Raw genomic sequence first — 13,265 nt, 5'->3', positions numbered from 1 at the left:
CACAAGGTACGTGTCAAGACACAAGTTTTAAAAAAAATCTGGTCTTCCTTCAGTCACTCTCATTCATAAGCAGTGTTTGATGCTTTTTGGCCATGTTGCCAGAATGGACAAAAACACCCCATTACACCGCTTTCAAACTGTCCATTGATGCACAAAGAGGTGCATATCCTGACCTTACCTGGGATTGCCCAGGGGCAGCCCCAGAGATTCATGCATTTGCAGGATTGAGCCACAGCTGGGAAATTTACTGCACGATGCCTCCTGCTGTATCATCATTTGTGGTCTCTCTGGTTGGCACAGTCGTCCTCGGTAGACTATGCATGTTTGATGTTGATGAGTCTTGAAATTTAGAAACACTCTGGTTACAAAGTCTGGAACAAAGAACAGTTCTGGCTCTCCATAAGAGAGAGAATCTTGTCTTTACTGACGATCTTAAGTCTATCCAATATTAGACTATTCTAAAATCTGAAGAGTTGTGTACCTGCTTATTATGAAAACTGAGCACAGTGATTCTTTGTTCCTTATGCTCTAATCCAGTGGTTCTCAACCTGTTTACCTTTTGTGGGCTACATCCAATACTACCTGTATGGCCCTGAGAATGTCACATGGGCCACAGCTATGTGCTGACTGGGCCGCAGGTTGAGAACCAAAGCCCAGATCTTGCTTCCCTGGTTAAAGTAGGCAAATATGCTCAAAAATATCTAAGGCCATTGGCCACTGAACTTTGTAAAAATCCATGAGTTTTATTGATTGCTTAATTATTTGTTCCATTATCTTTCCCAGTACAGAAGTTAAGCTGACTGCTTTGTAATTCCCCGGGTTGTCCTTATTTCCTTTTTTATAGATGGGCACTATATTTGCCCTTTTCCAGTCTTCTGGAATGTCTCGCATCTTCCATGACTTTTCAAAGATATTTGCTAATGGCTCAGATATCTCCTCAGTCAGCTCGTTGAGTATTCTAGGATGCGTTTTATCAGGCCCTGGTGACTTGAAGACATCTAACTTGTCTGAGTAACTTTTAACTTGTTCTTTTCCTATTTTAGCCTCTGATCCTACCTCATTTTCACTGGCATTCACTATGTTAGACATCCAATCACCATCAAGCTGCTTGGTGAAAACCAAAACAAAGAAGTCCTCAAGCACTTCTGCCATTTTCTGTTCTCTCCCTTCCCCCCGGCTCATTGAGTAATGGGCCTACCCTGTCCTTGTTCTTCCTCTTGCTTCTAATGTATTTGTAGAATGTTTTCTTGTTCTTGTTTTGTGCCTTGGCCTTTCTAATTTTGTCCCTACATGCTCGTGCTATATGTAATTCATTAGTTCTTTGGAAAGTTGGGTACATCTCTGGTTGATTTTAGGGCTCGTCTGCGCTTGAAAACTATTTTGGATTAGGTTTGGTTGTAAATTTTAAAGCGCAAGAGTTACTCTTAAATAATTGTGGCACTCTTATTCCAGAGTAAGAGTGCCTTGTTCCAGTTTAGCTTACTCCAAGGCAACCTTATTCTGGAATAAGAGTGTCAACACATACTTATTCAGGAGTAACTCCATGCATAGAAAAGCCCTTAGTCTGAACAGAAACTGACCACTTAAACTCTTGTCCTTTATGTACTCTATGAAGTGCAGTTCTGTAACTAACCATGTTTGTCCTTCACACATGCAGCATATGTTGGTCAACTAGCTGAGCACAGCCAGAGTGAGAACTTGGCAAAGTAGATGTGCCCCATGCCTGGAACCATAGAAAAACTGTCCTTTGATGAAAATGGTGTCAGCAGGTCACTTTCCCAGTGCAGATCATATGGGAGAAGAAATTGTCCTATTCTGCTATTTAACAATGTATTACAGGAAAAATTGAGGTGGGATGCCAGCCTTTACTCCTCTGGTCAGATGTTTTGGTTAATCAGTGTACCTGGGATTTCAAAATGCATATCAGCACCTTGCACAGTATACAAGTATATAAGCCACAAACTGACTAAACTCATCTTGGTTATAAATACTAGAATGACCGTTTCTAAGGGGTTGTCAAGTCATCTTAAATTCCATAATCTGCCTAGACTCAAATGCAGAGTCCAGAGCTCAAACTGATGTGCACAACTCTGAGATGCTATTCTAGTAAACTACTATTCTGCTATAAATCTGACTTGGTTGGAGAATGGATGCAGAGTGTGAGGAATGGGAGAAGAGACCTATAAATGTCAATCTGAGCAAACTGTTAGATAAGGAAATGCCGTATCTCCGTCTAATTGCCAGCTCCGTGCTAGCTTTCTAAGAAACGTGTAGTGCTGTGTACAACTGGGGTAACATTCCCACTTTATTAATACTTGTCTGACCATCCTCAACAACATAAATTTGCAGAACATAAGCGTACTCCGAATTCGGGAACTGCCTCCCCATTATCAGGCAACATTCTCTAGATTTCTCACAGTAAGAACAGAAGTAACTTGTCTTCACAGTGAGCTGTTAACTTTACAGCAGTCTGGCACTGGAATCTTGCAGTGGGTACAAATATTTGTGAAATTTGATGCCTGGTGCTCCAGTATGGCAGATTGGCTTGTTTGGAGAGGGAAGAATGCAGATGACGCACTTGATTTAAAAAAAAAAAAAAAAAAAAAAAGTTAGTAGTGTTGACAGAAACCCAATCCTGATTAAGAGGGGCAGGAAGGCCTCCGATTCCAGCCATGTCTAGAGCTCAGTTACAGTTGGTTTTGGCCATGGCTTTCTTCTCTGCTTGCCTCTTATCAGTTTTTTAAGCTCTTGCCCTGACATTTCCACAATCATGTAGCTGACTCTTCTCTAATGACAACTTTCTCCCTAGCTACAGCACTTCTATGTTAGGGGGACTGGAGGTTTCTCAAGTATGCAGCAAATTTTGGAAGGGAGGGTCCATGAGTTGTAAATTACAATGGCACCTGCTAATAGTACTCTGATTTATACCCAGACAAACCTTCCTGCTGAAGGGAGCCAACCATTTTTAGGCATATATAAACTGCTCTGGACTGAAACATGCCTGGCTTGTTTAAGCAGTGAACTATTCTGTTCAGCTTCTGGTGATCAAGAATATTGCCTGCCTCCGAAGTGGTTGTGTTCATTTATGCAGCCGTTTGCAGTATGGTTTCCAGCGCCGCTGCGCGCAACCCCCCCCCTCCCCCCGGCCAAAATATTTCTCTTGCAGCATACATACTGTCTTAATGTTTGCATTACTCATTACGAGCTCTGATGAAAGGACCAAATATCTTGTGTGCAAAATGTTAAATGGTTGCAATGTAAGTAATTGTAACTTCATTCTTGGATTACTCTTATATCCGAGAGTCTCTAAGACCCTGTCTACACTGGCAAGTTTCTGCACAGTAACTTGCGAGGTATACACACTACCAAGCCACTTACTGCACAGAAACTGCGCAGTTGCAGCGCTACAAAAAACCACCCCCAACAAGAGGTGTACAGCCTTCTGTGCTAGGCCTACAGCGCTGCGGTGCCAGTGTAGACACCGTGGTTGATTACAGCACTGCAGTTGGCCTCCAGGAGGTGTCCCACAATGCCTGTTCTCGCCTCTCTGGTCATCTGTTTGAACTCTACTGCCCTGCCCTCAGGTGGTCAACTGTCATCCCCACCTGTAAATTCCTTTGGAATTTTGAAAGTCCCCTTCCTGTTCGCTCAGTGATGCATGCAGTGGTCTCAGCACATCTTTCCAGGTGGCCATGCCTGCTCCATGCACTAGGCGATCCCCTGCATGGAGCAATGCTGAGCTGGTGGACCTCATCAGCATTTGGGGAGAGGCTGTCCAGTCCCAGCTGCGCTCCAGCTGTAGGAATTATGATACCTACAGACAGATTTCACGATGCATGACAGAAAGGGGCCATGACCGGCACACATTGCAGTGCAGGATCAAAGGGAAGGAGCTGCGGAACGCCTACCACAAGGCATGGGAGGCAAACCGCCGCTCCAGTGCTGGGCTTACGAGCTGTTGGTTCTACAAAGAGCTGGATGTGATACTCGGTGGCGACCCCACCTCCACTGCGAAGACCACTGTGGATACTTCGGTGGCTCACGTGCCAGTCGAGAGTGAACCGAGTCAGGAGGAGGAAATCTTGGAGGGAGACCCAAAGGCAGAGGATGACTGAAGTCAGAGATGCATGCAGCCAGGAGCTCTTTTCTACCCTGGAGGAGGCTAGCCAGTCTCAGCTGTCTGATGTTGGTGAAGCGCAAACAGGAGAGGAGGCCCCTGGTAAGTGGATTTGATTTTGGGAATCTCAGAAGCAAGTTGTTGGGGGAAGGAGGGTTGCAGAAAGCAGGCTTGTCTCCTACCACATGCTTAGTTTGAGCAGTGAAATGGGCTGCTGGTTGACTCCCTCACTTCACAGAAATCTACCTCAGAGATCTCCAGGAAACTCTTGTGGCGATACTGGGCAATCTGCTGCCGCAAGTTCTCCGGCAGAGCTGCTTTGTTTCTTGCCCCATTAACGGTAACTTTCCCACGCCACTGTGGAAAGTGTGGGGACAGGAATGATTATCAGGCCCACCGTACAGTGCTGGCTCTCCCCAGGTGCCCAGTGTACAGCAGGGTCCGGGAAGACTGATTTCCCCTGCCCCTGTGGCTACTCACCATTTGGGGGGTCTTGAGGCTCATGTGTGCTTGCCTGGGGTCAGTCAGTTAGTGACAGGTGTGTGAGTACTGGCTGTGTTTTAAATCCCTGTTCTGTGTGTTGCAAACATTACTGCTTCTGTAAAATGTTGCATTTAAACTTCAGAGAGATGACCTTGGGAGCCCAGCCTCCCTCTTTGTTATCAGCGGCTGAACGGCTGCACAGAATTAGAAAGCGGCCAAGAAGAACTAAGGAGGACTTTCTGTGTGATGTTATGATGCACTCAACAGCCAAGAAACAGGAATTTGAAGGAGTGGTGGGACAGTGAGAAGAGGGACCGAAAGGAGAATGCAGCAAGCCAGAATGAAGCCACAGAGCAGCTCTTAAAGGTTATGGAGCGCCAAGCAGACACGCTCCAGGCGATACTAGCTCTGCAAACTGAGCAACTCCATGCCTGTCCTCCCCTGCAGTGGCTGTCACAAAACTCTTTCCCATGCTCCCACCCCTTCCCCGCCCCCCGACACCACGAACACACTCTTATCAGCCTCCTGGCTCCGGTCTATACCTGTGGTATTCCAGTCCTCTCCTGTGTGCCCGCCCCCCCAGTCCAGCACTGCGCACTCCCACTACTCACTGTACTCAACACCCATCCCTCTGCAGTTTGACCCTGCTGAAGTACAGTACCTGTTGCACTGTAGTCCAAAGGAGAAGGTTGGATGTGATCCCTGGACATACACAAATCTTTAGCCGTCCCAGGACCCCACCTCTCCTGGGACCTTCCCTTCCCCCATTCCCCTCACTGCTGATGTGGTTTTGTTTTTGTTTTGTTTGACTATCTCCTCTGGTTGTTGTTTTTAATAAAAGGGTTGTGTTGGTTTGAAAGCAATCTTTATTCTATTAATTGAAAGTAAAAAGAGCCCTGCAAAGCAGCATACAACTCTGTTAAACCCACATACTGCATCATCTGCACTAATCACCTCCTAGCATTACAAGCACTGCTCTCCCAGCAGAGCAGCAGATATTTAGTGACTTTCAGCTTCAAATTGCTCCCTCAGGGCATCCCTGATCCTTATGGCCCTATGTTGCTCCCCTCAAGTAGCCCTGGTCTCTGGCTGTTCAAACTCAGCCTTCAGGTGCTGAGCCTCTGCAGCCCAGCCCTGAGTGAAGCTTTCACCTTTCCCTTCACAAATATTATGGAACGTACAGCACGTGGCTATAAGCATAGGAATATTGTCTTTGGCCAGGTGCAACTTCCCATAGAGGCAGCGCCAGCAGGCTTTTAAATGGCCAAAAGCACGCTCAGCAGTCATTCTACACTTGCTCAGCCTGTTGTTGAGCTGCTCCTTGCTGCTGTCAAGTTGCCCTGTGTATGGCTTCATAAGCCATGACATTAAGGTGTAGGTGGGGTCTCCCAGGATCACAGTGGGCATTTTGACTTCCCCTACAGTGATCTTCTGGTCTGGGGAGAGAGTCCCTGCTTCCAGCTTCCTGAACAGGCCAGTGTTCCGGAAGATGCGTGTGTCATGCACCTTTCTGGACCAGCCTGCGGTAATGTCTGTGAAACGCCCACAGTGATCCTTAAGCACCTAGAGAACCACTGAGAAATACCCCTTGTGATTAATGCACTCGGTGGCAAGGTGGTCTGGTGCCAGAATTGGAATATGCGTCCCATCTATTGCCCCTCTGCAGTTAGGGAAGCTCATTTGTGCAAAGCCATATACAATGTCACGCATGTTGCCCAGAGTCACGATCTTTCGGAGCAGGATGCGATTAACGGCCTTGCAGACTTCCGTCAACACGAATAGACTTTCCCACTCCGAACTGGTTAGCGACCAATCGGTAGTAGTCTGGAGTAGCCAGCTTCCACGGTGCAATCACCACGCACTTCTCTGATGGCAGGGCAGCTCTCATTCTCCTGTCCTTGCGCCGCAGGGCTGGGGCAAGCTCATCACACAGTCCCATGAATGTGGTTTTCCTCATCCAAAAGTTCTGCAGCCACTGCTTGTCGTCCCAGACGTGCATCACGATGTGATCCCACCACTCAGTGCTTGTTTCCCGAGCCCAAAAGCAGCGTTCCACTGTGGTCAGAACCTCCATGAATGCAACAAGCCATCTCATGTCTTAGGTACTATGCATAAGTCACAATTCTCTTGCTTTTGTAGTTTAAGGAATAACTCCACTGCCACTCATGATGTGTTGGTCAGAGTGAGCAGCGTACTGGTCAACAGTTCAGGATCCATTCCTGCAGCCCGAAAGAGGCAGAGCGCCCAGTACACAAACCGTTGAAAGATGGCACCAAATGTGGACAGAAGCACAGGGATTGTTGGGATGCAAAGCAATGCATCACTGGGACAGGAGCCAGGATGCCCCTCGACCCTCCTCCACCTTCCCACAAGTCTTAGCGGCATAAGAGAAAGAGGTGCTCTCTGGGCTAGCTCCCCAGAGTGCACCGCTCTGAATATCGCTGCAAGTGCCATAAGTGTTGCGCAGGCAGCTGACAGTGTGAACATACAACAGCGGTTTTCCTTCAACGGGCTCTGAGCGGCGCTATAACTCTGCCAGCGTAGACATGTCCTAATATTGGCACTTAAACTTGAAGTGTTGTATCGTGTCTCCAACTCTTATTGTAATTAAAGTTAGGACTACTTTTTCTGTCTGTCAGTGTTTCTTTGACTAATCATAAGGTCTGCTGTTGGCATTCTGCATACATGGACAAACTTGTGAGGGCAGTGATGTGGCATTCTCCATGGGTTTACATTGCCGTCCTGTATGTATGCTTAAATAAAGAGACATTGCAGCATTGTTGCTTAGTACACTTGTCTGTTTCTGTAGTATTGCAATTAAACATTCATTGTACAAAGGCGTGGTTGTACTGAGTGATTAATGTTGCTGAGAGTCCTTTTTTATGGAAGTGCTTAATATAATAAGATGGTAGCAGAACTCCCAAGTTGCTTATGAAGGCTACACTAAAGCGTAGAAGGTTTCTCTTGATCAGACTAAGGACCACAACTTGAAAAATGTGTTTGCCAGCAATGAATGGGAAGATCTCCCTACCAAGTGTGGTTGGTGGGGTAGGCGGGTGCACAGCAAAGCTATCGCTTTTTGCAGAACTCAAACTTTCCATTCAAAATAAGCTTCTAGCCATTACAGCTGCAAATTTTCAATGTGACCTGATGCCATGATTTTTATTTGACTCTCTAAACAACTACAGTGCTAAAGCTGCTGCTCTTGGTTTTGCCCAGCAGCAGCAGTAGATTTAAATTAACAAGACTATAGTGTTGCACTGCTGTTCAGAATCCTCTGTGGAACTGTGAAACTGTACATTCCTCCCGAACAAACTGGGAGAGGGAATAGAGTAGTAGAGACCTATTCTCTTCATCTTTACGGCAGCCAGGAGGCTATGTGGATGAAAGAGGACAGTTGGAGGACTAGGTGTGGTATCATCTTAAAATCTAAGCTTTAGACACTTACTACCATTGATCCAACAAATGGAAGACTGTCTGCAGGAGCTAGGGTCAACACTGGTAGAACACTCAGCATCTTCCTTCCCAACTTCTGTGGATGGAACCATGGCTGGGCTTGTCCCCAAAGTGTTAGCCATTCAGCAATGTTCAGAGGCAGTTTCTGTATTCAGGGGTGTGGCATGATTCTTTCATGTGAATCTAGAGCTTTATAATAAGAGGGCAACAAACTTTAGATAAATCACTGTTCTAATTTGACATGAAAAGTAGATACAGATGCTCTGTGCAGTTGCAATAGTACCTAGTGCTTCTGAGCCCAAGTAGGAGTCTTGTTTGATGCATTCTGTCCTCCATCTCTAGAGATGCTTGATACTGGTGACTTTCAGGGTCTTAACATTTCCACCATTGTGTGGAGCAGTAACAAGTCCTACTGTGATTTAGAGTAAATAACCTAAATTTAAAACTTTTTTCCAGTGATTAATCTAAAACTGATTTGTGGTTGTACAGGTGACAGACTGCTGGGGACAAGACTGCGGTGAAAATGTCTCATCCACAGTCTTCCTATTCCTATGATGCAGAAACTACCTACATCAACTTCAGGACTTTGAATGATGATGACGTGCAGAGTGTAGATTCATGGTTTGGTAAGTATCTTAGCGTTTGGGAGACTATGGTGTCTGCTTTCTGCTGAGGTGAGGCTTTGGGAAAAGAAAATGTCCCTGCCCTGGGAAACTCTCTTGCGTTAGGCTTGACTTCTATAGCAAGTAGGTTATGTTGAATTATGCAGTAAATGAAATGTCTAAAACCCAAGTACAGTAAAATGCTATCCCTGATCAGAACTAGTGAATTGATGACAGGCTTAATGAACATCATAATTACTTGTATACCATGTGGTATTGTTACAAATGCTTAATATAGAGTGTGTTGACAGTGTTTACTCTTTCACAGATCTGAAAGCCAGTTCAGAGAATGTCCCTCCTGCAGAGAATGTGGCAACTTTCTTGCAGCACAAGCCTGCCTCTTCAAAGGCTAATCTTCCTCAAGCTATTGTTTCACCAATGGTGAAATCCAGTAAGTTGCCACAATTCTGAAAAAATAACCTCCATCCACTAGAAGTTGAGAGGCATTGGTGCTAAGGGGCATAATGGCTTAGTCCAGCATGGTTCTGTGAGCTTGTTATGGCCTTCTTGGAAAGATATGACAGACATGTCTTAGTACACTTGCAGACTTGCTAGTTCACGAGCAAAGTTTAGAAGTGCACTCTGGAGATGTGTGAAATTTCTTCCTGCCTTCTTAGATTTGTCTTCTCACCAGACTTTGTATTCGGTCATGCCTCTCTACTGTCCAATTTAGAGAGGTCTCTCAAAAACTCTTGCTTCTGGGGTTCTACGTTTAACTTTTTCCTCTTGTTTGTTTACACAGTCTCCAGTTGGGTTCTAATGCTAGAGATGGTGTCAACTCAAAACCTGGTGAACTTTCTATAAAGGATCTTACATCTGCACAAGACACCATACCCATTTGTCACCTTATAAACACGCTTTCCTGGGTTAATATTACTCCCCTCCTGATGGGGAAATGCCACCAATAGACTCGCCTCCATCTCTGTATCCTCTACGTTTCTCCCATAAGAGTTACCTGCCGGAGCCACTTGCAGCGCATTTTATTGGGAGCACCCATGCTCTTTGGACCAAGACAGGCGTGGAGTATCCGTGTTTCAGAACTCTTTATCCTTTAGGTCTCTTCCCAGGAAACTGGGATGCTTTTCTCAGAGAGAGAGAACTATGTGAAAATCCCACTCAACAGCAGAATTCTTTGTAAAACAAAGCTTACTAAAATGTAGCGGGAAGGATTTGAAACAATAAGTTCTTATCATAACTAACGGTTGGCAAAAGTTAAACTAGATAAGGCATCTTTGTCTTAAGTTGCAGAAAAGAGAACTAAAAACTTACATATTTCAGAGACCAAACTCATAGGTCTGATTTTTTTCATTGAAATCCCTGTGTCCTTTTTTTTCCTAGGACAAGGGTGGTGTGTATGGTGTCTCTGCGTTTCCTGATGGTCTGCTATAATATCTATAAACATAAGCCCTTGGCTTTCTAAACTATCTCTATGGTTGCATACTAACATCTCCTGAGGCTCAGTCTCTAAAAATGTTGGGAGGGGGCGGGAAGGGGCGGCCCTTCAGTCTGTTCTGTACAGGACCACCTTAGTCTATTCTCATTTAGCAAGCTTTCATGTGGTATTTTCTTCTACTCTCTTTTAGCCTATGTCTACATTACCACTTATATCGGTATAACTTTTGTCACTTGGGTGTGAATAAGCCACCTCCCAGTGATGTAAATTACACTGACCTGAGTGCTGGTGTGGGCAGCACTAGGTCAGCAGGAGAGCTCCTCCCGCTAATATAGCTACTGCTGCTCATTGGGGGTGGATTAAGTCGACAGGAGAGCTCTCCCGTCAGCTACAGCAGATACATTAGAGAGCTTACAACAGCGCATGTGCAGCTGTGCCCCTGTAAGATGTCTAGTGTAGCCGTAGCCTTAACCTGTTCAAAAGCAGAGACTAACTTCCCTGTTTCACCCAATTAGGTGAAAACCATGAGACAGAGGCAGGAGAAATGGCACAGGCAATGTTGAGACCACAGAATATTGTTGTTTCTCTAGCAGCCTGGAGAGTCCCCTCAAATGACGCTTCACCTCCTGCTCCTTCAGGAGCTTCTCAACGGTAAGAATGCTTGTCAGCTTAACCAAGTTCTGTTTGAGGCCTCGTGATGACCCTCAGCAGCAGCATGTCCAAGCTGTGTCCTGGGCTAGGTGGGCAACGATGGCATAGCAGTCTCAACTCTTCATGAGTGGTTCCATATAGGTAGAACTGGAGACTGACATCAGCTTAACCCACCATATACAGCACTGTGTGAGCTTGTCTGTGCTATTCTGTCAATGTGACGATTTCCTAACCCGGAGGCCCCATCTGTAGGGGTAAGAAGGTAGTTCAGTTTCATACCTGTTGGTTGAGATAGCCAGCTGTGCTGGTGACTTCCAGGATGTGTAGATATCTGGAATTGGACTGAGGCTGTAAGAGTCCCTTTGCTGATGGTGATACTCAGAAGTTTCTACTGAGTGAGGCTGAGTTCAGACTTGCAACCTAGATGCACAAGGTGGCTTTGCACCATAATACAAATAACAGGAGTGATTTAGGTTTCCAATTAGCAGTGTAACAATTAGCTGCTGTTAGTCTCCTCTGAATCATATCTGTATGTAGTGCTGTTTGGATTTCAGTGACTCTTTCCGGCAGATATTGAAATACACAATGTGGAACTGACTGTCTTTCCCAAAGACCGCATGAGAGACTTGACACTGTTCTTTCCTGCAGGAGGGTATCCAGAAGACTGTCAGCACAACAGAAAAATGCCCAGCAACGCAAACGTCAGGCCAAAGTCAAAGCAGAGAGATGCAATGTCATCTCCATCAAAAAGGAAGATGATCCACCCACCAAGAAACAGAAAATGTACGTCACCAAAGTCCTGCTTGAGGCTGGGTGGTGGGAGTGCTGCTATTTATCTCTCCAATTACTTAGAGACCGTGCTTCTGATAGGCTTCAGCCTACATGAGGTGGACTTGCAGGCTTAGGTAGAGGTGATGGAGACCTGGTTCATGATATTAATTCCATAACAAATGAATCCAGTCATTTTTTTTGTGTTTTATTTTTCCCCCCACAAATTTGAGGAGGAATGCTGGGCAGGAGGGTGAGATATAGTGAGTGATATAACTTTGAGTTTCTTAATCCCTATCACTCTGGGCCCAGTGCTTCTGTGAACTGTCTTTAAACTTGATTCATGCTACTAGTGAGGATGGAGTCGAACAATTCTAGACTAGGAGAAGAGAATGTTTCTCAGATTCAGCTTAAATATGACTCCACTATATGCTAGGAAACTTTGGATCAAGAAAACAATACACTAGTGCAGTTGTCACAGGATGGGATGTATGCCTCAGAAATTACTCTCTCCACCTAACAGAGGATAGTACCTACATCAGAGCCCATTCCAGAAGGAGAGGCTACATTCTGAAACTTCAGTAATTAGTCTTTCCTTTTGCAGCTTTAACAGAGTACCAGGGAAAACTAGACCACCTGTGCCATGGTATATGGCCAGGTAAGCTCTTCCTTGGGTTATCTTCAGATGACTAGTAAATTCACTAGGTGTTCGGGATGTCCAGTGCATCTTAGTGACAGCTAGAACCAGTGTTGCACTGAAAACACCAGCATCCAGGAATGGCTTGCTCAGTTTTGTGTTGATCTTTATCTATTTTTGTTACTGTAGCTCTAGCAGTAGAGAGAGAATGACTGAAGTATCAATGAACAGAGATCACTCCCAGAGCACTGAACTCTCCCCAGCCAGATCCAAGGGCAAGCTGACCATGCCTACCACACCAACAATGCTGAAGTACGTAGCTTTCCTGTGAATGGAAACAACCTCTTTGGTGCTAGTAGCTGTAATTTTAAAATATGACCATTTAAGGAAAGCTTGTGGTCTCAAGTCTTACTATTATATTGGGGGGTGGGAGAGGCAGTGTGCCCACAAGTGTTCTGAGCAAGTATGCAGTAATCCTCAAGTACAAATGAGAAGGTAGCCTTTAGGTGCCCAACTAGCTGTATTTGTACTCCTCGAGATACAAAATCAAAGACTGTAGTTAACCAAAAATTTAGGCTTTACTCTGTTGAACAGTGTCTCTGGAACTTGAGAGTTAGACTTCTGCACTGAAGTTACAACTCTGCTCTGTAGCTCTTCACTTGATGTGTCTGTGAGGTGGGAATGCAATATCAAATATAAATGGGAAGTTATGCTTGTTGAGATCATAGAGGTTTGGCAAGGGGTTCGTATCTCCTCAGGCTGTTGAAGAGGAGCAGGTAAACTTCCTGTAAACTTGTGGAAGTTGTTCACTCCTGTGACTGGGGTTCTAGTGGGGGCCAGCTGTGGTCACTCAATTAGGGTGAGCTGCAAAGAATGGGCAGACAATTCCCCAAAAGCTGGTGGATATTCCAACACTTAGATGTTCCAAGACAGCATAAAACAACTTCTTTATTACCTTACTGGTTACTCAGAAGTCCAAACAACACAGTTCTCTTAAAGGATCCAGCCTGAGCCCTGCATCCAGGTACCTAAGTCAAATATGATGATTTCTGAAAATCTTATTTCATTATATAAAAGAAAAGGTTCTACCAATCCCAA

At 45.2% G+C, this 13,265-nt stretch overlaps 1 protein-coding gene across 6 annotated transcripts in view; it reads left to right on the top strand.

Moving 5' to 3' along the window:
• The window catches only part of TPX2 (TPX2 microtubule nucleation factor), a 34,894-nt gene that overhangs the window by 5,705 nt on the left and 15,924 nt on the right, over positions 1-13,265 (top strand). For 4 of the 6 annotated variants that reach the window (XM_084646000.1, XM_084646001.1, XM_084645998.1 and 1 more), the window contains exons 2-6: positions 8,546-8,682; positions 8,987-9,109; positions 10,627-10,762; positions 11,411-11,545; positions 12,357-12,479. In XM_084646000.1, coding sequence (XP_084502126.1) covers positions 8,580-8,682; positions 8,987-9,109; positions 10,627-10,762; positions 11,411-11,545; positions 12,357-12,479 — 620 coding nt within the window. In that variant the 5' untranslated portion in view covers positions 8,546-8,579. The remainder of the gene's footprint in view (positions 1-8,545; positions 8,683-8,986; positions 9,110-10,626; positions 10,763-11,410; positions 11,546-12,356; positions 12,480-13,265) is intronic. The other 2 variants (XM_084646002.1, XM_084646003.1) reach the window with 2 other exon arrangements.

The sequence above is a fragment of the Lepidochelys olivacea genome (genome assembly GCF_965140295.1).
Source record: "Lepidochelys olivacea isolate rLepOli2 genome assembly, chromosome: 13".
NCBI classification, from domain to species: domain Eukaryota; kingdom Metazoa; phylum Chordata; order Testudines; family Cheloniidae; genus Lepidochelys; species Lepidochelys olivacea.
Note: the sequence above shows the minus strand (reverse complement) of the source record. Positions and strands in the feature narration are given on the sequence as shown.